The sequence below is a fragment of the Equus caballus genome, chromosome 29 (genome assembly GCF_041296265.1).
Source record: "Equus caballus isolate H_3958 breed thoroughbred chromosome 29, TB-T2T, whole genome shotgun sequence".
In the NCBI taxonomy this organism is placed as follows: Eukaryota; Metazoa; Chordata; class Mammalia; order Perissodactyla; family Equidae; genus Equus; species Equus caballus.
In genome coordinates, this window is record NC_091712.1 from 29,787,933 (window position 1) to 29,813,050 (window position 25,118).

At 41.0% G+C, this 25,118-nt stretch overlaps 1 protein-coding gene and 1 long non-coding RNA gene across 3 annotated transcripts in view; one reads left to right on the top strand and one right to left on the bottom strand.

Annotated features, from left to right (window-relative positions):
* Positions 1 to 25,118, top strand: part of CUBN (cubilin) — a 256,261-nt gene that overhangs the window by 88,313 nt on the left and 142,830 nt on the right. For both annotated transcript variants that reach the window (XM_070254934.1, XM_023632206.2), the window contains 2 exons: positions 4,006 to 4,156; positions 23,028 to 23,209. In XM_070254934.1, the coding sequence (XP_070111035.1) occupies positions 4,006 to 4,156; positions 23,028 to 23,209 (333 nt within the window). The remainder of the gene's footprint in view (positions 1 to 4,005; positions 4,157 to 23,027; positions 23,210 to 25,118) is intronic.
* Positions 9,464 to 21,495, bottom strand: LOC138921378 (uncharacterized). The gene is made up of 2 exons (XR_011433911.1): positions 21,405 to 21,495; positions 9,464 to 10,001 (listed from the first exon to the last, which is right to left on the bottom strand). It is a non-coding gene; the product is annotated as an uncharacterized lncRNA (long non-coding RNA).

The window sequence follows — 25,118 nt, forward strand, 5'->3', positions numbered from 1 at the left end:
TAATATTTAGAAGGAGTCCATGGATAGTTACTTATTGCAACTGGAGTCTGAAGTCACTCATAGGCTATGCATGTGGCAAGTTATCAAACACACGCAAAGGAAGTAGATAGAAATTGGTAAATGTGGCTTGGGCAAGAGGTTTCCTTCCTCTTTGAGTGTCCTAAGAGTGGTTGAGATATTTCGGGGTGGGGTAGGGGTAGGAGGACCTAAACTACAAGAATCCTAAATGAATAGTCTTCCGAAGAGAATAACTGCAAAGATTCTATACAGGAGATTTTGTATATACACATATTCACATTTGAAGATACATTTAACAGCTAACTTGAAAATGTAAGCAGCATTTCAGGTATTTTAAAAAAACAACAACCACCTCTAAACACAGTTATACAAATTAGATCTGCATATTCAAAGTGAAAATCTCAATCTTTCTCTTCTTAATTTCTAGCAGTTTCCTTTATATGGACTTAATTTCCAACCTCAGATATTGTTCAGACTGAGTAGAGCTTTAGGCTTTCTAAAAGAAGGGAAATCATACCCTTAGCAGGACCAAGCCAGCATGCTTGCCAGCAGTGGCAATGAGTCACAGCTGGAATGTCCTGTGGTTAACATTCTGCTCTGAAAACAGAATCAAGAGCAGCAGGCACCAACTGGTTGCCATGGTAACTAGTATTTGTGTACTTTGAAAAATGACTATTTCTTTTTGTGTGGTAAGTTTACGCGGGAATGAATTGTAGAGGTGACGTTAGCCATCTGTGTGACTATCAACAAAAAACCCTGATTTAATTAAGTGTAAACTTTAGAAGGATATAAAACTGAGGGAATGGGGGTTTTTTTTGTATAGAGGTATTGTTATACACTAATTAATTCGTTAATTTATTTGACGTTCTATGTAAGCATTTTCATCAATGTCTATTTCATGTTCATTTCAATGCATCCTTCTTGCCTCTCCAAAGACAAAATGAAACTAATTGTCATTCATCAGCATCACCCCCCCAAACCCACTCCCTTTGCCCTGCCCCCCTCCCATTCACAATGTGTTATTTAAGAAGGACTGGGATTCAGGGGCTCCCCTTCAGTGAAGTAATCCCATCCGGAAGGAAGGAAAAAAAAAATCCCCTCCAAGTCATGTGAAAATGTCAGGTTTTTTAACCTTGCTGAGCTGGGAGGCAAAAATCCCATCCTGCTTATGACCTTGTGTAGAATCTAAAATATGGTTCCTCAAAGGGTCGCTGCTGAGTATTTCAGAAGATCCATAAAGCTTAGAGTTGTTACAGTTCTAGAGAAATCCTGCCTTACATCTTGTTGGATAAAGGTGAAATAAAGTTTTGGTTAGTGAACTACAATCCAAAGTTAAGAATGAGCCTTTTGGGGTGGAAAACAGTAGAGTGTTTTCTTGCTTATTATGCCTCTGCTTGGAAACAGTATGTTTATTTTTGTATTAATTAGTTTTGAATTGGAATTCATACACTAGATTTAATAAAAACTCTGAAGCTGAAATAAATACTCTACAGTAAAGCAGTAACTTTGGAGTAAACAGATTGCAACATGGACCTCTGCCCCCACCTCCACCTCCTGCTAGCTGGTGGGACCTGGGATCTGAGGTGAAGGGCTTTTGCTGTTTTCTCTCTTCTTTTTATGTTGCTTCATTCTTTCTTTCATCCTCACTCCCTCATTATGGCTTCTGTCGAATATCTAGAATACTAGAAACTTGATCTAAAGATACACATTCAAAGCAGCAGTATTCAAAAAATAAAAAGGAAGTTGGAGCGATAAGCCTGAAAAAGAAACCTCATCAGTGTCTTTACTCATTTACTTAAAATGCTCAGGTTTAGTATTTAAAGGTGAGTGATATAAAGGACTTCTGAGTTCCTCTTTTTAAATCTCAGCTGACCTCCCCCCAGACCTCACAAGCATGTATGTCTGACGAGCAGCCAGTTTGGAGAACTCAATGAGACAGGCCAACATTTAGAAATCTGTGATTTATTGTGATCTTGAACAAGGCCCTGCCTGGTCCTCCTCTGCAGAGTGGCCACAAACGATCCAGACCCTTTGCTGCCTAAAAGAAGCTCGCGGAAACTGAGGACTGCGAGACCCTGAGATGGATCTAACTATGCAGGGCTCAAGGCAGAGGGCAGATTAAATCCCATTGAAATAAATGCTGTCGTGGGGCAATCATTGTGTTCATTCACCGACGATGTATTGGGAATCTGCCCTTGACAGAGCCCCGCGCCAGGCAGTGAGGGGAATGGGGGAGCTGATCTGGGCTCCAAGGAAACTCATCATCTGTAGGGGAGATAAGACACACATGCTGCTAACAAGAATGCAAGGGGATGTGACCATTTCCACAAAGAAGCCCAGATGAAAAGCTGAGGGATTTTAAAGGAAAACTAATTTATGACTGGCTATGGGAATCAGGGAAGCTCTGTAGAGGTGCTTTGTAGAATTTGTTCACAAAGTTTTCCATGTTCGAATCAGTACGTTTCCAAAAGTATTTTATATCATAGCATTTCAGTAAATAAAAGTAATTGGGTCCACTTGGAATTTATTGGATCCAGATTGTGTGTTTACATGTAGACACTTGCAAACACATACACCCTCATGGACTCCCCAAGAGAACAATCGAGGAAGTCTGTGCGTCTATGATCAGACATTTTCCATTTTATCCTCGTGGGCAGCTCATCCCAAGGGTAACTAGAACAAAGGGTTTAATCTGGACATTAGGAGATTAAGAGAAAATAAAAATAGTGGCCTGAGTCATGAGGAAGCCAATCTTTTTGGACTATCATTGTCTTTCCTGGTTGAAGACATATGGCAGAGAGATTGATTGTTTGATTTTGAAGATGTGTCTCTGATGGAATTACTAAATGAGGGAGGTAAAGAGTGTACAACAGGGTGTATAAATACCTCAATGGGAAAACGGGCAAAGACCTCCACAGGAAAGTTCCAAGAGAAGAAATCTAAATGTCCTGTAAAGGTGAAAAAACCTGCAACCTCAAAGTAACGCAAATTAAGACAATTACAAAAGAAGCCCCTAGTTTTTCACCGTTAGCGTCAGCTTTAAAAATAATCACAGTCATAATTGCCCAAGTTCCACGCGAGAAACACTTCTGTAAACTGCTGGAAGGAGGATAAATTGCTGTAAAATTTCTGGTAAGAAATTTAATAATATATGTCAAGAGCCATAAAGGTTATACCCTTTGATTTGTTCCTCTTGTTGAAAAATCTTTCTTGAGGGAAATTTCAAATATCAAACAAATATTTATATTGGCAATAAAATTGGAAATATCTTAAAGGAACAACAACAGAATTGTAATGTAAATGTAGCATTTTATGCCACCAATAAAAATGTTTACATAGACTATTTAGTGACATACTTAGTGAAAAACAAGGAACACAATTAAATGTGTGGCCAAAATTTATACACACGCATAGGCACCTGCACATGTATGTATATGTACATATCCAAACAAATGAAAAAAATGCTGAGGAGAGAAACTTCTGCTATTAACAAAATATTAACAGTGGTTATCTTGAGTGAGTTTAATTTTTGTATTTTCCTTCTTCATGGCTTTCTAAAATGTCTAATTTTTTATAGTTGGTAAGTATTCATTTAGAAATTGATATCTTGTGCGATTATAATGCTGCTATTCATCGAGCATCTTTTATGTGTCATTGATATGTGAACGTGTCTCGTTCTCCCACCATTTTCTTATTCTGTGCCAGAATTATACTTCAGAGGGGACTTGCTAGGCTGACATAAAACCAAACAATTAATATTTGGATTTCCACACTTTTTGGGCTTAGGAATCATCCCTAAAACTCTCTGTATATAATTATCTATTTTTAATTATTATGTTAAGCCTCTTGTCCTCAACCCACCTCAGCTGATTTACCCTTAACTTTGGAACCAAGGAACAGCTTTCACTACGTGAGTGGACTTTGCTTTTTCCATCTGAGAAGGCACATGAGACTTTTTTACTTGGGGAAGTTTCTCTCTGATTTCAGCTCTACGATGGCCCGCAGTGGATGGGGCGCTACTGTGGAGCAGATATTCCGCTTCCAGGGAGTACCACGGGCTCCAAGCTCCAAGTGCTGTTCCATACCGATGGGGTGGGCCACCGTGAGAAAGGATTTCAGATGCAGTGGTTCATTCACGGTAAGCCCTGCACCCATCTCAGCTGTATTTGGCAGTTGCTGTTTGACCAAGAATTGTTCCCTTTCCAATTCTATGTTGGAAACAATAACATTGACAAATAACGGAACCCTGGTGGTAATCTGGTGCTAGGCCTTAGAAAGTTTACTCAGACATCAGTGGCTCTTGGAAAGTTAAATCATTCTCTTAGGGTTAAGGGAGGAAGTGAAGTCAAAGTGGACAGGCTTTGATAACCACTTAAGCAGGTACAGTGATAAACTGCCTCAGAGAAAGGAGGGAGCGGAATGAAGTTTCCAGGGGTGAAGACCTGTACCTGGGTGTGGCAGGCAAATTGCAAAGTGGGATGGGAGTGGAATAGAATGAGATTTAAGGCTCACTTGCCATTCAGCTGAGGAGGAATGACAGGGATAGAAGGGAAAGAATGAGAGTCAGTCAGAGCAAGAAGGGGGAAGGGCAAGGATTGGGCTGAGAGGGGAGCAGGAGCGGAAAACTTAAGCTAGCGATGCCCTCGGCCAGGGTCATGCCGTGTGTTGTACTTGCCAAACAGGGGAGGGGCTCATCAGAGCCCACCTATGGATTGCTGGTTGAGGAAGCAGGTAGGGATAGTCATTCCTCTGAAGATGAAAATTCATTTTTAACAAGAGTTCTGAAACTTCTAAACTGACCTCGTGTGGTCCAGTCTAAAGGGAGAGGGCCACACAGCAGTGGTTCTCAAAATGTGGTCGCCAAAAGCAACATCAGAGTCACCTGGAATTTGTAAGCAGTGCAAATTCTCGGGCCCCATCCAAGACCTACGGAATCACCAACTCTGAAGGGAGCTCGACAATCTGTGCTTTAACCGGTCTCCCTGGGGATAAAGTTTGAAAACCACTCTCCTAGAGTGATCCAGACCTGAAAAAAATAGTCCTTGTGAATATTTTAGTAGTAGTTCTCAACGAAAGTCTTAGGGCTCACTGGTATGTTTCAATCAATTTGAAAGAGAAGCAGAGTTGCAGTATTATACCAGGCCTCACACACAAACATCGAAACTGTGGCTCTGCCGTCAAGATCAGGGGTGAGCCCAAGCCACGTGCACACGGATGTGTGTTGTGGTTGACTCCTGAGGGTCGTTAACATCATTGCGCCTTTATTATATGAATCTCAGCACTATACATAACTGAGCAGCCCTATTTTATACATAAGAGTGTTAGATGTTCTGTTATTATGAACTGGATACTGAGTGTATTTCTGCTAAAATATAAGTATGTGGTTTTTGGTATTTAAAAGTATTCAGTGGTAATCCACAGGGCCACTTACAGCTTGAAATACAGATTACGAATTCCCAAAGTAAATAAGCTATGATAATTAAGCTTGTGGAAGTCCTGGACTGTCCTCTTCATCAAGTAGGTAGATTTAACCATGGAATATCAATTTATTTACTAAATGAAGGGACTGGGTTGATTCATCTTATAACACAGTCCATCTCTAGTATTCTGTGATTCAGAAATGGCATGATTCTAAGAAAACTAGAGACAGTGTGACGAGACCTAGAAGAAACAGGAAAATCTTGGGAAATGACCCAGATTTTCAAGGTAACGCCCATGATGCTACTTTTTAGATCACACTTTGGGGAGCAAGAGGAGAGCAGGTGTTCAGGTGGGAGAAATAACATGGTAGAACGAGAGCATCCCTAGGGACTAGAGAAAGCCTCTAAGATGCTTCTAGGGCTCATTATACTAACAGCAGAATAGGATCTTTAATCTTTCAATGTCAGTAGGTTAAGGGCTGAGACGTCGTTAAGAGAGAACCTTACTGCTTCAGAGATCCAAAGTTCTCACGTGAGACAGAGGGTGGAAAGGAAGAAATGCTAACCAGGAGATGGGGGCTTCGGGCCCAGGGGAGTGGTCCTTAGCCCTAGATACACACACCTTGGAATTGCCTGGAAGTTTTAAAGAGGACTCATGCATAGGTTCCAGCCTCCAGAGAGAGGATTCAGTTGCTCCACGGTGGGTCCTTGACTATTGCTAATTTTAAAAAGCTCCCTAAGTAATTCTGCCATGTGGCTAGGGTGGAGGGTTTTAGGAGTAGGACTCTGCTGGTTTTATCTTCTCCTCAGTGGGTTGCTTTCTCTCCCCTCCAGGCTTTTCTAGACACACTAAGGAGTATGAGTTAACGGGCATTATTGTCTGCACTGGATTACTGTAGCATTGGTTTTTTCCAGCCAGTATGCTAGACATGGCTGAATCCTCTGCTGAAAGCGGAATTTTTGTGGGGAAAATTTATTTCTACTAGTTCCACTTGGAATCTGTCTTCATCTGAGAGAGTCAAAGACACTCTCTGTCTATTCTCTTTTCCTGTTTACTATTTCAAAACTTTCTCCCAATTGCTGAAAACTTGCTAAGCTAGGAACCAGAGTCATGCAAAATTTTGCCAACTGGGACCAGAATTGAACAATTTTTTTAAAACTCTGTGCTACCCACTATATATAAATTACACTTAGGTAGGGCCTTCTGGAAGGCGATTGTTAATGGTCTAGATCTGTGTAGAATTAACTATCGTGTACTATAGTTATGCAATGCCACAAGTACGCGGAGTCTATACTCTGTATCTGAACTAGATCTTTAACTTGAGATAGCCTGAGAAGATGGGCCCACAGAGAAAACGAGAGTCAGGGAAGAGCTTCCCCCACTTCTTACCCATTGGAGCTAAACTGAAGACATAGAGTCTGATTTCTCAGTCATCCATGTGTTCGCTTCACGGATATTAAGGAGCTGTTTGGGGCCAGGTACTCTACTAGGGCTGGGGACAGGGTCTGAGTCCTACCTGCAGGTGTGGTTCCTACTTTCATAGAGCTTACAGTCGATTGGGAGAAGCAGCCATCAAGCAAATAAGCCACAAATAAATATAAAATCAAAAGTGTGGTAAGCACCAGGGCCACACAGAAGAGGATAGCAGGTCAGAGAGGTCCTGCGGGAGCATAGGACCTTTGAACTAAAATCTGAGAATAAGCAGAAGTAGGCAAATAGGAGAAGGCAAAGGGTTCCCAGTAGAAGAAAGACCTTGTGGTGGGAGGGAGTAGGGTGAGGATGAGGGACCCAAAAGTGCAGAGTGGATGGAGTCCAGAATCCAAGGGAGCAGTGCTGGGGGAGCTGGAGAGCTTAGCAGTGACCAGAAAGTTAGAGTCATGCACTGCTAGGGGCCTGGGCAGGGCTAGGGGCTATCTCCTCTCTTCCATGTAAATCCTTCAGACTTCAGAGAAGCGAATTTTGAGTGGGATCTTGAAGCAATGAAGCCAACATGGCATGTTGTCGCTTGAAAACACAAAATAAAATATGAAATACAAAGAACTGCAAAACAAATACAAAATCCAAAATACATTTAAAAATTAGGCTCAATTTTAAGGTATAATAGAAATTTCTTGATTGTGTGTTTGTGTGTGCTCATGCACGTGTGTATGTATGTAATTCAAAAAGATTGTCTCTGGGGGCCAGCCCGCTGGCGCAGAGGTTAAGTGCACATTTTCCACTTCGTCGGCTCCGGGTTTGCCAGTTCAGATTCCGGGTGTGGACATGGCACCGCTTGTCAAGCCATGCTGTGGTAGGCGTCCCACATATAAAATGGAGGAAGATGGGCACAGATGTTAGCTCAGGGCCAGTCTTCCTCAGCAAAAAGAGGAGGATTGGTGGCAGATGTTACCTCAGGGCTAATCTTCCTCAAAAATCATCTCTGCATGGCCTTTCTAGATCCCGATCTCAGAATCAGGATCGAGTGCCAGGGCCCTGGACACCTGGCCTGACACCAGCCCTGAAGCTTCTCTGCCTTACCTGGCCAAGGGAGTGCCTCTAAACTCCTAGCCTCTTTTCATCAGCATCAAATCTCATTTCAGGTCCTCTCTCCCCTTCCACTCTTTTCCAAACTCTGCAATAAGAACTCCAAAAAACTCTTCGCTGAGAGTTCAAAATCTATGGTGGCATCATTTCCTGCGCATTTTACCAATTAATAAATAAACCCGTTTACAAAATGTGCCTCTTTGTCAACCGCACAAATCTTCTATTTGCTTTGAGAAAATGGATCTACAATCGGGCTTTCTTAGTGGGTCCATTTTTTGTAGATGTGAGATTAAACCACACTGCCTTGCCTTTATGCAAACCATCAAAGAGAATCCCACTCTGGGAAGAAAGAAATGGCCACAGTTCCTCCGCCCGGCTAAACGGTTCACAGTATTCAGCATTGACAGCATTGTCCAGGGGCTGAATTCGGCTTCCGTCTGTGTTGCTGAAGGGAGTGTAGAACTTTCTGCAAGCTGTGTGAATAGGGGCCTCCCAGCCAGCTGTGCACACCACTCGCCTCTTGTGGTGGGCCCTCCCAGAGGCCCTCTTTCACTAGGCGGTGGAATCCAGCACACAAACAAGGTCAAGGAGCTTTGTGAAAGAGTGACATTTGCAAAGGGAGAGACCGCTCAGCTGGGAACAGCAGGGAAAGGGGCGAAGGGGCATGTGATGGGGAGGTGATGTCACCCTGGGTTTTCACAAAGGAAAGTGCGGCCTTTTCTTTGGGGAGATAGATGACATCAGCCTCTTGGATGGGGGCTGGTTCCATTTTATCTCTTTTTAGCTCTTAACGAGATTTCTCAAGCCTTGAGGGTTTTCAGAAATCAGCTCAGGGAGAACATTTTAAAAGCCTTATTAGATCCTCCATGGCTGGCTTGGTTTGAACACGAGCCAGCGCCTTCTCGACTACCTGTGGACAAGCAGCGCCGCATCAAAGGGCTTTTAAAAAATATACTTTCAGTGCCCTGGCAAAGAGCCTCTGTGAGGTCAGCAGTGTTGCTCTTAAACATTCCCTCCAGTTCTGCTTCTCTCACTTGGTCTTTTCAAAGTCTTTCTTTATTGTTGGTCTTTCAGGGGAATTCCTTCTAATCTGTAATTTTTATTCCTTTTGTGACTTAAGAGTATATGTGCAAGGGTTTCTGGGAGGTTCACCCTTTGAGGACAAAGGATTTATCTTTTGTAACTCTGTTATCCATTTGCTTTATACGGAATTGCTGGGTGATCACCCAGCTGGGTGTGAGGATGAATAAACTGGGCTGTGTGAGGAGACGTGCTGGGCCTCCCCGCCAAAGAACAGACAGTCTGTAGTGTATCACGTGATAGCAATGACACAGAGCCTCTGTAAGAAGGAATTTGTGGAGAACATGTTTTTCATTCAGTCATTCATTCAACCAACCAACCAGCCTATGTTTATTCACTACCAGGTTCTGGTCTTAGTTTTTAGAATATAGAGAGTGTATTCGTTTGCTCAGGCGGCCATAACAAAATACCACAGACTGGCTGACGTAAGCAGCAGACATTTATTTCTCACAGTTCTGGAGACCGGAGGTCCAAGATCAAGGTGTTGGCAGGTTTGGTTTCTCCTGAGGCCTCTCTGGTTGGCTTACAGATGGCAGCCTTGTCGCTGTGGCATCACGTGGCCCTTTCTCTGTGAGGGTGCATCCCGGTATCTCTTCCTGTGCCCAAATTTCCTCTTCATATAAGGACACCACTGATACTGGATTAGGGCCCACCTAGGGGGCCTCATTTTGACTTAATCATGTCTGTAATAGCCCTGTGTCCAAATGCTGTCGCATTCCGAGGTACTGGGGGTTAGGGCTTCAATCTATGAATTTGCGGGGAGACACAATTCAGCCCATAACAGGGAGGAAGGAGATAGTCATCTAGTTGGCTTCAAGGAGTTAGTCATCTAGTCGTGGAGACAGACAAATAAACCAAGTGTAGAAATAAGTCCATAATCCATGATGCGGTGGGCACCGAGGAGATCTGGGATGGCCCGAGGGAGTTCCAGAGGCCTCCAGGCAGCTTTGATACTTGAGCTGAGTTTTAAAGAATGAACAAGAGTTGATCCATCAGACAAATAACTGAGAGAGGAAAACATTTCTAAGAATAGAGGGAGGGAAGCTTGAGATAGTGCCAAAGTTTTGCAATGGGCAAGGATTTCAGCTATGGCACATGTTCTCAATATCAACCCCAAGGGCATGGAAATTGGTTCTTGGGAGGGTGAAAAGAATCCTATGCTTTATGTATAAAGCACAGATATATAGTACATAACAGATACATAGTGTATGTGTGATGTTTAAATTTCACGGGGGAAAACTTGGGAAGAAAATATCTAAAAATTTTAGGCTCCTTAGCAGGGCAACAATGAATGCAGAGTAGAGAAATACCGGGCCAAAGGGAGTGATCGACGTTGAGGCAGGACAGGTCATCAGAGACCAACTGATTAGAGCTGTTGCAAGAATATGGACTTTATTTCTGCCTGTCTGTCCTGAGTCTGCACAGTGCTAAAATTCACGACAATCCGGAGGTATGACACTCAAAATGAAAGTATTTTATGAATCGTGGTCAGCAAAGATTCCAGGGCTCACCCACAAGGCCGAGATGTGAATCATGCCATCTGGTCCTAATCTCAGACGGAGACCTATCTTGTCTCTGCTGGTGACGAATTGCTTTCACAGTGTCACTTCCTGCTAGGCAGTGATAGACATAATGTCACAGAGAGCGAAGTGGTAAAGCACCTGTCCCCATCTGCCTCTAAAGGAATCTCATTTACCATCAAGAAAGCATCCTTGGTTCAGAAAGTCTGTGAGCAATCTCTTGTAATGACAAATGGGTAAAAACAGACTGCTGTGATTGTTTTATTATAGACTGTGATATGAGTGAAAGAAATCCTGTTCCGTTTGAGTAGAAATTTAAGTAAAAGAAGCTTTTAAGAGACATTAGTTCTGTTTAAGTTACAAGTTCTTTCCCTCCATTCTGACTAGGCTTTCTTTCACGTTTATCCATGCTGTGTCCTGTCCTGCTTATCCTGGCCACTTCAGCCTATTTGATAGTTTGAACTTTTGTCTTAGTGACACTCTTAGAAAATTTTTAAGCATGGACACTGAAAATGAATATGTTCTTAGTGTAGAACCAAAGATTTCTGCGTTGTGATACTGTTTCTGATTTTTGTTTTGCAAATTATTACTTTTTTGCAAAGAAGTTCTCAAAGGATGATGCTAATTTTAAAAAATCTGTTTACAAGCGAACTCACATTTGAAATTAGGATTATAATTTACTAAGGAAGTCGTGCAGCTCTTTTGCCTCGGCTTCAGAACTTTCCCAGCAAGGTTCTAGTAACCAGAGGCAGCGTTACACATAGGCAGACGTTTCAGAATGAGTGGAAAAGCTAAATCCTGACATTATTTGCCGCCTTGACGACAACGGAAAATACACATACACACAGTTGACCTTCATTTCATGTTGGCTCTGAGTCCTGTAACCAGTGAAGTCCGTTTAGGAGTCTTGCATCGCAATTCCCACATCGCTACCGTTTGAAAAAGCTTCACTTCTATTTCCATTGCTGTTCTTTGAAACAGTTATAAAAAGAAAAAAATGACCCTCAAACAGCCATGACCTTGCCAAATCATATATTGCACAATTTGTAATAGTCCTGGTGATTTGGGCCAAAGGAAGGGCTTTCTTGAATCTGCTGTTTGTGTTCTGGTTCCCTAGCAGCAACAACCCTGACAGATATTGCACATACTTTCTAGGGGATTCCACACTTTTTTGTACAACATGAAAAAAGAAGTCACACTTTTTTTTTTAACAATTTTGTAGCAGCCAGAAATGACTAAACCAACACAGAGCAAACAATATGTTCAGTAGAACCTTAATTTTTGTCCCTGAGATTTCTCTTTTTGGGTGTTTACTTAAATATTGCCATATTTGTCTCTGACATTACGTATCCAAGGACTCGTTTTATGTGTACACCACTGTGCACTCAGAGACTAATGGCAGGTTTCAGTGGCATTGACTCACAAAACAAAAGATGAATCTCTGGTGTAGGACAGTAACTGCATTCTACAAGGTTTAATAGAATTTTATGTTCTCTACATAAGTAATGACATTAATGTACCTTGTCTCCGATTTTTTTTTCTTTCTAGTTATACGTAGGACTACTCACAGGTTGAATAACATAGATTTTACCACCTAAATGTGATTTTAAATGTAAGCCATTAATTATGATAAAAATAAGCCACATTGCCATATAAAAAGTGAATGAAAATATGACTAAATGTTTGGTGCATTGGTTTGACATCTCATTTATTATTACTGTCATTGATGTTGACATTTAAAAAAATGACACTTACCATGTGCTGTGTGCTTTGGTTAGTGCTTTAAAAATATTATCTCATGTCTTCTCCCAAATTCTCTGAAATAAGCATCATCATCCTCACATTGTGGATAAGAAAACTGAGGAAAGAGTCTTCGAGAACTAACTTCTCCAGACTCACAAATCCAGAAAGTGATGGAATCAGAACACAAAACCACATGTGATGTTGAACTCCAAAACCTGTGTTTTAAATAGTTACACTCTGAGTAAAAGCAAATAATTTCCCCCCACAGCTTTTCATTGCAAAAAAGAACGATATCGCAATGCAAACAAGGTCAGAGCTTAGAGTAGGTAATTTTGTAACTAAATTCCCACTGAGGATAATAAATGTTTTTAAATCAATGTATGCAATCTTTCCCAAATAAATAATGTCCCGGGTCCATGGGCTCCCCACTGAATTACACAATCCATTCTTTCTTCACGTTCAAGTAGCAATAACGGAGGTGAAGTGTCTTACTTTGCAAACAGCTAGTTCAAAATAGCTAATGCTTGTTTATCCTTCAACACAATGTCTGCTTTATTACTCTTTTATAAAGTGCTCTTCTTTTGGCGTTGCTACACATAACTGATGGAATCACATGCTCCCAAGCGGGGGCAGACCACAGACATCGTCCAATCTGTTTAGTTAGACAATCCAGCTTGCAAGATGCGTTTTATATTAAAGTGAAGAGAGAAAGGATAGCTGTCCCTAAAATAGATTGGTTTGGCTGGAGGTAAACCACGGAGGATAGAATGGAGCACTGGAAGATTTGGTTGATTTAGGAGCCCAGCCAGAGAGAGTCTGCCCCCACTAAGTTAAGGACCCTAGCTGGCTGGTTGCCTGCAGCATTTGCCCTGTGAGGGATCTGCACCCCTGGTATCTCCATCACAGAAAACAATCTTGTGGTTTTGGCTTGTCAGGGCTGGGAGGGTCAGAGGATACCAGGACCATCGGCGTCGTGCTGCCCACATTTGTCCCTTTGTTGATGTGGAGCAAGGTTGGGGGTTGGGGAAAGATGAGAGAAGGAATTGAGGATGGAGGTGGCTAGTGATGTGGAACCCTGAGGGGGAGGCTGGTGAGCTTTTCCTGCAAGTGTGCTGTATACCAAAATAATTAAATTGAAAGAAAGCTGGATTAGAATGAGTACTTTTAAATAGAAGTATGAGTGTTGACCTTGGAAATTGCATTAAGTGAACACATTCCCTCTCTTTGCCTGTTTAGAGTGTTTCATAAAGTAGTTCTTGGTAGCCTTAGGTGTGACTACTTATTTCAGAAAAGTTAGTCCAGTTGTCTTGGTCCCATTTCCTCTCCTTGGAAGACATTTTTATACTATTTTTATATATTTGTTCAGAAATCTTCAATAATTTCAAAAATGTCTAAGGGAGAGAGATTGATTGATTGATTTCTCATGAATTATAAGCAAGAATTTCTACTGCGAAACCAGTTTTTAATTTGGTTGGAATAAGTAGATTAGAAGAAGAATGATCTAGTTAGTCAAATAGAAAAGATGACGAGGTCTGCTATACTTCTCTGAGTCAAAATGAAAGATCTTTATCCTTTCATATACAGGAAATCAAAATTTATATTATGTGAAAAGACCTAAAATATGGCTACATTGAATTCATTTCTCTCTAATGGTATCCTAAAGTGAAGCATTTCAATCTTCAGATTCGGGATGTCTCAGGGAGTCGGATGGCTATGAAAATCTTAATTTTGAATATTCTTATGACATATAGTAATTTAAAAGTCATTTTATAATTATGGACAACGTTGATTTTTTTTTTTTTTAAAGATTTTACTTTTTCCTTTTTCTCCCCAAAGCCCCCCGGTACATAGTTGTATATTCTTCGTTGTGGGTCCTTCTAGTTGTGGCATGTGAGACGCTGCCTCAGTGTGGTCTGATGAGCAGTGCCATGTCCGCGCCCAGGATTCGAACCAACGAAACACTGGGCCGCCTGCAGCGGAGCGCGCGAACTTAACCACTCGGCCATGGGGCCAGCCCCGAACGTTGATGTTTTAGCTCCTATTTGTACCTATTTTCTAGTCATTAGCTTCACGTTGTGGTCTTTTTCTTCCCCCCCCCCCCTTTTCTTTTGGTCCCTACCATTAAAAACAGATAATTCTATTCCATATCCATTGCTTATGGAAATCACTTAGACAAAATGATTATCATAAAGTCTAGGGCTGGAATGAAGTCTTTACGGATGATGAAACTTTCTAAACTGTTACGGACTCCTCAATGCTAAAAATCCTTATCCTTATTCTTGAGTTTGCTTGTTTCCTCCTAATATGATAATTAGCCCTACATTTGTCTCTAGTTTTCTCAACAGACTGTGCTGAGTCTGCACATTTGTGTCCTCTCAAAATTCACGTGTGGAAACCTAACCTGTCAGGTGACGTTATTAGGAGGTGGAGCACTGGGAGGTGAGCAGGTCCTGGGGGCACAGCCCTCATGATGAGATTGGTCTTCCTATAAAAGAGACCCCAGAGAGATCCTTTGCCCTCTTCTACCATGTGAGGATATCATGAGAAGTTTGTGACCCAGACGAGGGCCCTCACCTGACCATGCTGGCACCCTGAGCTCAGACTACCAGCCTCCAGGACTGTGAGAAATAAATTTCTGTTGTTTAGAAGCCACCCAGTCTGTGGTATTTTGTTATAGCAGCTCAAACAGACTAAAAAAAGACTTCCTGTATCTTCTAACCTTATCCTTGACCAACCATCATCTAAACTTCAGTCTGAAAAATAGGATGGAATTAACACAAGAGGGAATAAGGAGAGCTTTCAAACCCACACTCCTTCAGGGGCCAGCCTGGTGGCGTAGTGGTTAAGTTCAGTGCTCCATTTCAGCGGCCTGGCATTGAAGGGTTTCGATGCTGGGTGTGGACTTATACGCTGCTCATCAAGCCATGCTGTGGTGCTGTTCCACATACAAAAGGAAGATTGGCACAGACGTGATTTCAAGGGCAATCTTCCTCAAGCAAAAAGAAGATTGGCAGCAGATGTTAGCTCAGTCAGGGCCAATCTTCCTCATGAAAACCCACCCCCCAAAACCCATACTTTAGATGTTACACTCACAGTTGCTACCATTTTGTGCCATCTCATTTATTGGGAAAAGAAAGGGAATCTATTCACTTCCTAGGGCTGCTGTAACACACACTAGGTGGCTTACAACAACACAGATTTACTCTTTCACAGTTCTCAAGGCTCGAAGTCCAAAATCAAGTGTCAGCAGGGCCGTCCCTCCAAAGTCTCTAGGGACGAATCCTTCCTTATCTCTTATAGCTTCTATTGGTTGCTGGCAATCCTTGGCTTTCCTTGACTTGTAGATGAGTAACTCTGATCTCTGCCTCCATCTTCCCATGGCTTCTTCCTTCTGTGTGTCTGTGTCCCTCTTCTTGTAAGGAAACCAGTTCTGTTGGATTTCAGCCCCACTACACTCCAGTATGACTTCATCTTAGTTTGATAACATCCACAGAGACCCTATTTCCAGATAAGGTCACATTCACAGATTCCAGGTGGATATGAATTCTAGGGGACACTATTCAACCCCATCCAGGAGGTCCTGCAGCTTTTGACCACTTTCTCCTCTCCTACAGTTCACCATGCTTTGTCTTCTTTCTTCTTCTTGTCTTCTTCCTTCCTTTTCCTCAGGAGGATTTAACATTATTTGCTCTTTATATTATATGATTTTTTCTCTGCTTCCCTCTTGTAATTGCTTCAGTTTGTGTCTTTGTCCTCATGGAGTAAGTGCTAACCCACAAAATCCTCCTGAAAATTAATCTGCAAATCCTTAAGAGCAGATGAATTCTGGGGGCTCCACCCTCTGCCTTTCTTTAGAGAGGACTAGTGATCTGATTTTCATCTTTGATCTTGTGGGACAGATACCTATCATTTGCCTTTCTCCTGTATCCTAGGAGAGTGGCATACACTTTTAGACTGTTGGGGAATTAACCGGTAAAATCAAACGAGGAACTGCTGATTTTTTTGTGGTTCTTATGCATGCCACAGTCACCTTTGCACAACTTTGGCCATTTTGAGGAGCTCATATTTCTCTCCACCTCCACCTACTTCCCCCAAGCTGAAAGTTTCTGGTCAAAATCGCTTGAATTGCATTATTTACATATCTCACAGATGTATCAGAAGTGAGGCCTGTGTACACTAGGAAATAGGTCAACCTTGCCTTGGGTTGGACTTTCCCCATCTTCTGAGCTCTTAGTTACCATTTCACATCATAGCTGCCCCATAAAAAGAGTCCTTATTGGTGACTTCTCCTTGTGACCCCACTCCCTCCACTTGCCGCCCTTTTGCATGTCGAGGGAAATTGGGCTAACCAGTGAGGCACCTCTCAAGGTATTGCAGAAGAGAAAGTTTATATTTTTCAGTTAAAGAAAAACTGTTAAAGTATAAATCAGTCATTTGAATGAAGTATGTGAGCATCATCGTTTATTGTGCTCAAATTTGTTCTTTTACTAGACTATGGCTTTTCAACTTCTTTTCCACATTGACCGCGGATTTCTCAGGTTTTTCCCTCAGAAATTAGAGGACAAGGATGTGAAGATGTCCTCTTTGGGTCTGTTCTCTGCTGCCTTTCTTCCAGCTTCAGCAGGCTTCAGCCATGTCAATTCCAAGCTGGCAGCCCCGGTGCCATTGGTTTATGGAACACGGTTTCAGGAAAACACCAAGTGGGAAGAGATGGCTTCATTTGAGCAATTATAGGGAAATACAGAACATCCTTTTAAACTTTGTGCCTCTGATTCCATTTAGCTGTTTCATTGCTGGTTTGCTTTTTATCAAAGTCCTTTTGTTGAAAAACAACGACCCCAAATCTTGAAGATAGAACATACATAGATTATGCTTAATGTTTTTGTTCTTGAATTTTGTAACTCATTGCTTGTTTTAGATGGAAAAAAAAAAAAAAGACCAGTGTTAGCAAAGTCCTTTTATGAAAAAGATTTAAATGGTCTTCACAAGTAAGCAGGTTTAGCAAGAGCTTTTAACTCTTCCTTGTTATGAGTTCAGCAGATCAACATGTTTCCTGCTGATAAGGTCAGGGCTTCCTTTCAGCTGATGACTGGGAGTTTGGAGGAAAATAGAACCAAACAGATGATCAGTCACCAGTACTAAAGTTTCATAAAGATTAACTAATTAAAGCTGAAAAACACGATTCTCTTCAGGTCATTATTTTATTCCAGTTCAGCTGATGTCTAATGATGTTAATATATTAGATTTTGTCAGATTTGCCTTAAATTAAATGAAAAAAATTTTTGCTTTATTTGCTTATTTTTTAGGTTTCTATGGTGATTTTTTTCCTCCGTAGATGGACAGAACACTAATGAGGGCAGTGTCCAACACTGCCATCCCACTGTCTTAGGGCTGAAGTGCCCAACAAGGCATAGCAGAGAGAACACAGAACTGGGGCTGGGGGAGAGGGGTTTAAGGGGTGATAGGGGAGGGGCTGGGCCCCAGAGCTGCCGTTCACTATGTGAGCTGCAAGTGCAGCAGCCTTGTTGAGCCTTCTTGAGCCTCACTTTGCTCTTCTCTAAATTGGGCCTGATATGATCATTCTTGCCTACCTCACAGAGTGGTTATGAATTTAGAATCAGATAGAGTACTTATTAAAAGCACTTTGAAAAATTGTGAGCTACCATACAGCTGTGGACTATCTTTATTGTAGCTTAATGAACAGTTGATTTCTTACTTCTCATCATGTATTTATGATGGCTCTTTAGCGGGTACGGTAATGCCTCTTCTAGCTCGAAGTCTTTCTCTAATCTTATCCCATACCTGGATAAACTCTTGTGAAATTATAGTACACAGCATGTATAGAGTGATTATCATAGGCAAGACGCTTAGCTAAAAACCTTACTTTGGTTATTTCATTTGCTCCATATAACAGCCCTATGGGGTTGAGTACTAATCCATGTACTGTTACAGATGAAGAAATAGAAGACTAGAGAGGTTAAATTAGTTATCCAAGGACTAACACAGCCAGCATGGGGACCCGTTTTGTCTTATGTGCTTCACTTGATATGTTATTATATTTCCAAAAGTTTTGCAACCTAACGTGCAAATTATGCACCTTTGGAAGTCCTGTTGTCTCCTCCATGAAAATCATCTCTTACCAGTTGGGTGCAAAGATCCACTATCTCTAACTCTATTTCTTCTATACACGTTATCTCTCAAAACTCTTTATTCATCGCTCCATTATCTACTCCTTGGTTAGTATTTTCATCATTTAATCATTTTCTTTGTGTAAATCCCTGAAATGCTTTCCTGAATCACTGTCCTCTATCTTAGGTTACTGAAGCCCAGTTATAGAAAACTTCTCTATTTCTTTTACATTTTATTATTCATTCAACCAGACAGGTAACATGATGATAAAGATGCCATTGGGAATCTAAACATCACCTCCTGTGTTATTTCCTGACAGCTGTTGGTTGATACAACTTCTTTCATCTCTAGCCTTGCCTATCCTCCATCTCTCTTTCCTACCCCTTCCTGGACCGCCTGGTCACCCACCCAAAGTCACAGACATGACTGACAATGACAGGATTTTTAAAAATTATTGCATAGCCTGTTGAACTGTGTGTTTTCTCAGCAGTTTCAATATTTGCAGATGTGTCCGAACCATTATTTCTACTCTAAATGACATGTAGACACCTGAGATTTTCCAGATGACTTGTTGCTTCTATCTCTAAAATGGGTGGATGGATTTAGAAATGGATTATCTTCTGTGACTCATTCAGGAAAAATTGTATTTTGACAAGAGATTGTCACATCCTAAACCCCACACAAAGGGAAATAGTGCAGTGAACAGATTACTTTTTCCCCTTCCTGGCCCAAATTAAATTGAAAGTTAATAGGAAAGTAGAATTAGCATAGTTGTTTATGTAGAAAGCTTTTAGTGTTAAACATCAGCAGCACTGATAACACTACTCGGTAAAGCAGCTTACCAATAAGTTTTGAATTCCACAGTCTTTATTAGAAATAAGACAGAAACAAACCTTGTCTCTACCACAGGAGGTGCAGAAATAGTAAATCAAATAAAATGAACAGCTTTGCTACCCAATAGGAGCAAGAGATTGTTGACGGGGCAGAATCGAATCATTTAGCTTTGGGATTCATTTCAGCATTCAGAACACATTTTTTCTCCATTAGAATTGCACACAGTAGGATTTTTGGACTGTCATGGTATTTCTTTTGACTAACAGTGGGATATTATGTGTTAATAAAGGTTCTGAGTCACATTTCCTATATTGTAACTGACTCCCTTTTCCACAGTTAATCAAGTGGAAAACGATGCATAAATACAATTTGAAAGACTCATTATACATTCTTTCAAAAACTCTACTAGTAATTATGAATTATAATTGTTGTTTGCTTTCATCTATAATTTAATAAGTTTGACTCGATGTGAATTTATGACTTTTCATTTTTATCCATAATTATACAATTCTAAATTCATATCTAATGTTTAGCTGTCGGCCTAATGATAGCTTAGATTTATGAAATAAAGTATCAAATAAATTTATTACATATTTAATTTTTTTGGCTAATAGGAATTTTCTTAATTTTTTTGTGAATACATTTTCACTTGTCACTAAAATAGAGCATAGAAAAAACAGACATCAGTTGATTTTTCAGTTTTTAAAATATGTGTTTTGACATATTTTCTTTTGCCTGATACCAAGCGCACATTTGTCAGAGTCCCACAGTCTAGGAAAAAGTGATGATACTCAAGAGAGTGAGCCATAACTGGCTAAATGCTGATCAAAATCTCTCATCTGTGGACTGGAAATTAGTACCAAAAAAGAATTATGCTAACATCAGACTACCGAAACTAACAAATTAAAAAATATCTTTTAGCAACTCAGCATGACGATTTGTTTATTCTTATTTGTAACTTACAACCATTTAACATGTAAAGGATAAAATAGAATTCACTGATTGCATTTTTCAAATCAAAACTTATTGAAATTTCTCTTTGAAAACTGATGGAAAAGCAAAAAAGAGCTTACTGACATCCAGGAGGGCATATGATTGCAGCACTTTTTATGTCTAGAAGTGGACTTTTTTCAAGAGGCTTCGAATATACCTGGCTTCTACAGCACTGCTTGGACTATGGCATATGCTCAATAAATACTTATTGAATGAATGAATGAATGGGAATTGGAAAGTATTTTTATCTCTTCCAAAATTTAGAAATACAAAGACAGAGTTAAATTTCTACCATGATTATCAGCATTAACTTTATTTTCCAGTACTTTATAGTTTTTACCATAAAATACCACTAAATTAATTTATTCTGTTTTGCATTTGATATGAACTTTCAAATCAAAGTTGTTACCTTTTGATATGTTAAACCTCAGAGACAGTGAGAGCATGAAGGAAAAAGAAAGCTTCAAAGAGCTTTCAAGCTCCCACAGTTTCTTTCTCTCCTTCTCACAAGCACACACTATTTTTCCCCAACTGGGTATTACTTTTAATAATACTTGAATTTATCTTTAGAAAACACACACATAAGTACTATTGATGAGAAGACAACATGACATACTTAAAAATAAAATTTTGCTTTGTTTTTTTATAAACCTTGTTTATGTTTGTTTTAAACCTGAGGGAAAAGTACACTGTGAGTCTCCAGAGCTGTAAGTGGGTAAATAAAATAAGTATTGCAATTTTTCAAAGCATCACTGAATGCCAAGAATCTGAAATTATCCTTCCAGCTTACAGTGACGAGTTTAAGGGTATTAGTATCCTGTTACTTGCAAGGGAATTTACAAGGCAACCTCAAACAATTGGAAAAGACAACTCAAAAATGTTATACAGATTTTTGGTTGAATCAACGACAACGAAAAAAAAGTCAAATTAGATTGTCTGATGAACTGAAGCTGAATAAAAATGCAGAGATGAGATATCCAAGCTTCCTTTTCCTTGTTCTCTTTTGTATTATGTGGGCACAGTTATTTCCCTCCAAAGATTTTTTTCTTTAGGTCATTTATTTTATACAACTGATACCAAGAACCACGGGAGTTGAAAATGGAGGTTGAAAACAAAATCAGAGAACAGAATGGCTTTGCTTACCTGTAACGGATTTAGCAAAAGGTGCTACATCTTCAGATAATATAAACGGGCCACTGTGTTGTCCAACCCCTGGGAGCATCATTTGATGGAATATACTGTGACTGGTGCCCCTGGGTTAAGCGGTGGTGCTCAGGATATGCACAATCTGTGCTGATTTTGGCTTCAGGAAAATTTTCCATATGTTGTTGTAGTAGGAAAAATATTTTCTAATCTTTCATGGCGCTTATGTTTTTTTAACATTCACCACAGTCTATAAACAATGTCAGCACGTCGAATGTTAAACAGCTTTTCTGGAGGGTTTTAATCAGAAGTAAAAGTAGGAACTTTATAGGCCGGAGCAAAGGTACTGCCCCGTGCAACAAATTGAAAGTCAGAAAACACAGAGGTTTTCAGATGGAAGCAGGAACCTGGCAACTCAAGACCTGGCGGCGTGTTGAGCTCGAATCACATTTCTTTACCCAAGCAAGAGTCTTCTTATTCTTCTTCTCAGCTCCTTTCGGCTAAGTGGAGATTCTGTATGGAGAATATTTCTTTTGAACTTTTCAAAAACTTTTTTCTAGCTCACTGTACAGGATGAATTTGGGTAGGGTGGGGAGTAGACTGACCTCAGCTTTCGGGTCTTGGTTTTTAAGTTACAGCAGTTTAACTTCGTTCATGTGAAAAGGCACAAATGTTCCTAACGGAGTAAGGAGGCACTATCCTTCTTAAACATGAAACCCTTGATGTAGGATGAGAGAAGGGACTCAGAAGAGTTTGCCAACCAAGAAAGAATATTCTGAAATAATGGGAAAGGAGGCCCAGATATGTTAACAGAGCAAACAATGTTTTATTTTTTTTGTGATTTTGTTTTCTTTTTGGTGCGGAAGATTCACTCTGAGCTAACATCCATTGTCAATCTTCCTCTTTTTTTTTTTTGCTTGAGGAAGATTAGCCGTGAGCTGACATCTGTGCCAATCTTCCTCTGTTTCACTTGTGGGTTGCTGCCACAACATGGCTTGATGAATGGTGTAGGTCTGCTCCCGGGATCCGAACTCATGAATCCAGGCTGCTGAAGGGGACCGTGCCAAACTTAACCACTGTGCAGAGGCCGGCCCCTACAATGTCGTTTTAATCACCAAAAATTGCTATTTTGGCTGTTTTATCTTTAACTTTTTATAACTTTGTCTTTAAAATTTAACTGTCCTCAAATTTTACTTCTGTGAGGTTTTCTCCCCCTCTCCCTTCTGAAATCTCTCTCTGAATTCCTACAGATTCTGTGAGTCTGTAAACTGTAGGGGTTAAGTACTCTATTTCCTACCATAAAATTCTTACCTAAATAATGAAGAAAATCTAAAAATTAGAATGAAGTTTTGAAACTATTACCAAAGGTTCATTGTGATAAGAATAAGGACTGAGAATTATTGCGCCAAATGATGTAATCAGTTTTTTTTAAAAAGAATAAATTTATTAAGTTGTAGCCATTATCTTTCCTCACTGTTTTATAACTGCTTAATTATAACTTTATGATTTTTCTCCTAAGTCAGGCATTGTGCATTTTCAGCTGTCTTTTGGTTATCTGGGTTTTAGAAGTTTTCCTGGGGGCGATGCCCACTTTGTGCTGACTGAGCCCTGCTGTTTCCACAGGTTGTGGTGGGGAGTTCTCTGGGGCCACAGGCTCCTTCAGCAGCCCTGGGTACCCCAACACCTATCCCCCCAGCAAGGAATGCATCTGGTACATCCACGCAGCCCCGGGGAGCAGCATTCAGCTCACCATCCATGACTTCGATGTGGAGTACCATGCAAACTGCCTCTTTGACGTCCTAGAGGTAGGAATTTAGATTGCTTTTCAGCACGTTCCAAAATTTGGGGGTAGATCTGGAAATCAGTCTGCTGGAATCTCTAAATTCTTTCCAGCCGCCCGGCAGTGTCCTATTCTTGGCCATTTTGATGAGTATCAGCCATCAAAATAGTGAATAACATTTACAGACAAATGGGATCAATATCTCAGTTCAGGTTTCCCTAAAGCAGTGCCTGAGGGACCAGACCGGGTGGCAGGCGGTTTAACTAGCAGGTGATGCCAGGAGCGGGAGTGAGGGAGGGTGAGGGAGGAAGAGCCGATGAAGGGAGCCCCTGTGGGCAACCTGGGCTTAACCCTGCTGGGACCCCCTGAGGTCCCATGCGGACTGCTCCTCAGAATCATCCCTCCAAGGACAGGAAGCTGAGGCGTGGGTCCCCCAACTCCCGTCCCCATCGATGGAGGATTGTACTTGGGATTGTCAATGCCCCGCACTTCCCGTCTGAGAAATCTCCCTCAGGAAAGGCAGCAGGAGGCAGAGTGCAGAGAAGAGGCGGGTGCTCGGGGTGGGGCATGGCAGTGAGCAGAGGAATTGCCCCCTGCAGCTGCAGCTGTCATCCCAGGGGGGCCACAGGTGCAGGGCGCAAAACGCATCTGCTGCAGAAAGCTTTTAAAAAAGGTCACTTCGAGAGCTCGTGGTGTTGGAAGACAAGAACTTTTCCAAAACTACTGCAAAGGGTTTGTCTCAGATAATTCAGAGGGCCTTTGAGAATCTATCGTAATCAGCTTTTTATTGCAGGAATCTGGTCATTTGGAAATATATATATATTTATGTATATTTATATTGCTTCCAAGTACACACAAAGCTCCTGTCACCTCAGCTGCAGGGACCGCCATAGAACATCATGACCAGGGTTCTACATTTAGTAGAACTTAAACTCCAGGAAGACTGGGTATTGTCTGCTTTTATTTCATTTTTTTTTCCTGCTAAACTCCTAGTGCCACAGAGTGCTTGGCAAATAGCTAATGCTTGATATATATGTGTGGAATGAATGAAAGCATCCAAATGAATGAAAGCACCAATCTATGATCGACACCCCATAATAATGCACATTTGTGGGGGTTTGCAAATTTGTTAATTTTTTACATCCATTTTTCCATTTGAATGCAAATAACCCTGTGAAGTTAGAGGGGAATTTTGTTTCCTTTTTACATTGTCAAAACCAAGGCTCAAAAGATTGGTGGAGAGGCTGACCCAGTGGCCTAGTGGTTAAGTTTGGCATGTTCCACTTTGGCAGCCGAGGTTTGGTTCCCGGGCCCAGACTTACACCACTTGTCAGCAGTCATGCTGTGGCAGTGACCCACATACAAAATAGAGGAACATTGGTGACAGATGTTAGCTCAGGGTGAATCTTCCTGAGCTAAAAAAAGAAAAAAAAAGATTGGTGGTTTTTTTCATGATCACAAGGACGGTGGTGGAAGAGCTAAGAGCTGAATTCCCCCACACTCAATTCTTCATGTAAGCCAGTGTAAAAAGACAGAGGTGGGCAGCGTGCAAGACATTGAAATGAGTGGCATATACTTTATAGGAAATTTTAACACTTTAAAACTTTATTACATTACAAAACAAGCTCTTTCCCTGAAAAGAAGTGGGGTTCTCAAATCAGGCCCTCACTGAGTGGATGCAGAGTCACTAGGAATTGCATTTAGCAGCTCACGTCTCTCTGAAAGAGGCTAATGCTGTGATAAGTGAAACTAGAGACAGGGCTGGTGAGCCCTGGGGTTCAAACCCATCCCCTCATCGTCATGTAAGCACCGTTGCTGAGTCAGGACTCCACCTCAGAAGAGGACGGGCTTTTCAGGAGGAGAGAACGAGCTGGCTCCTGAAATTCACACTCACAGTACACAGTAGAATAGTACTCACATGTGGAATGTTCCAG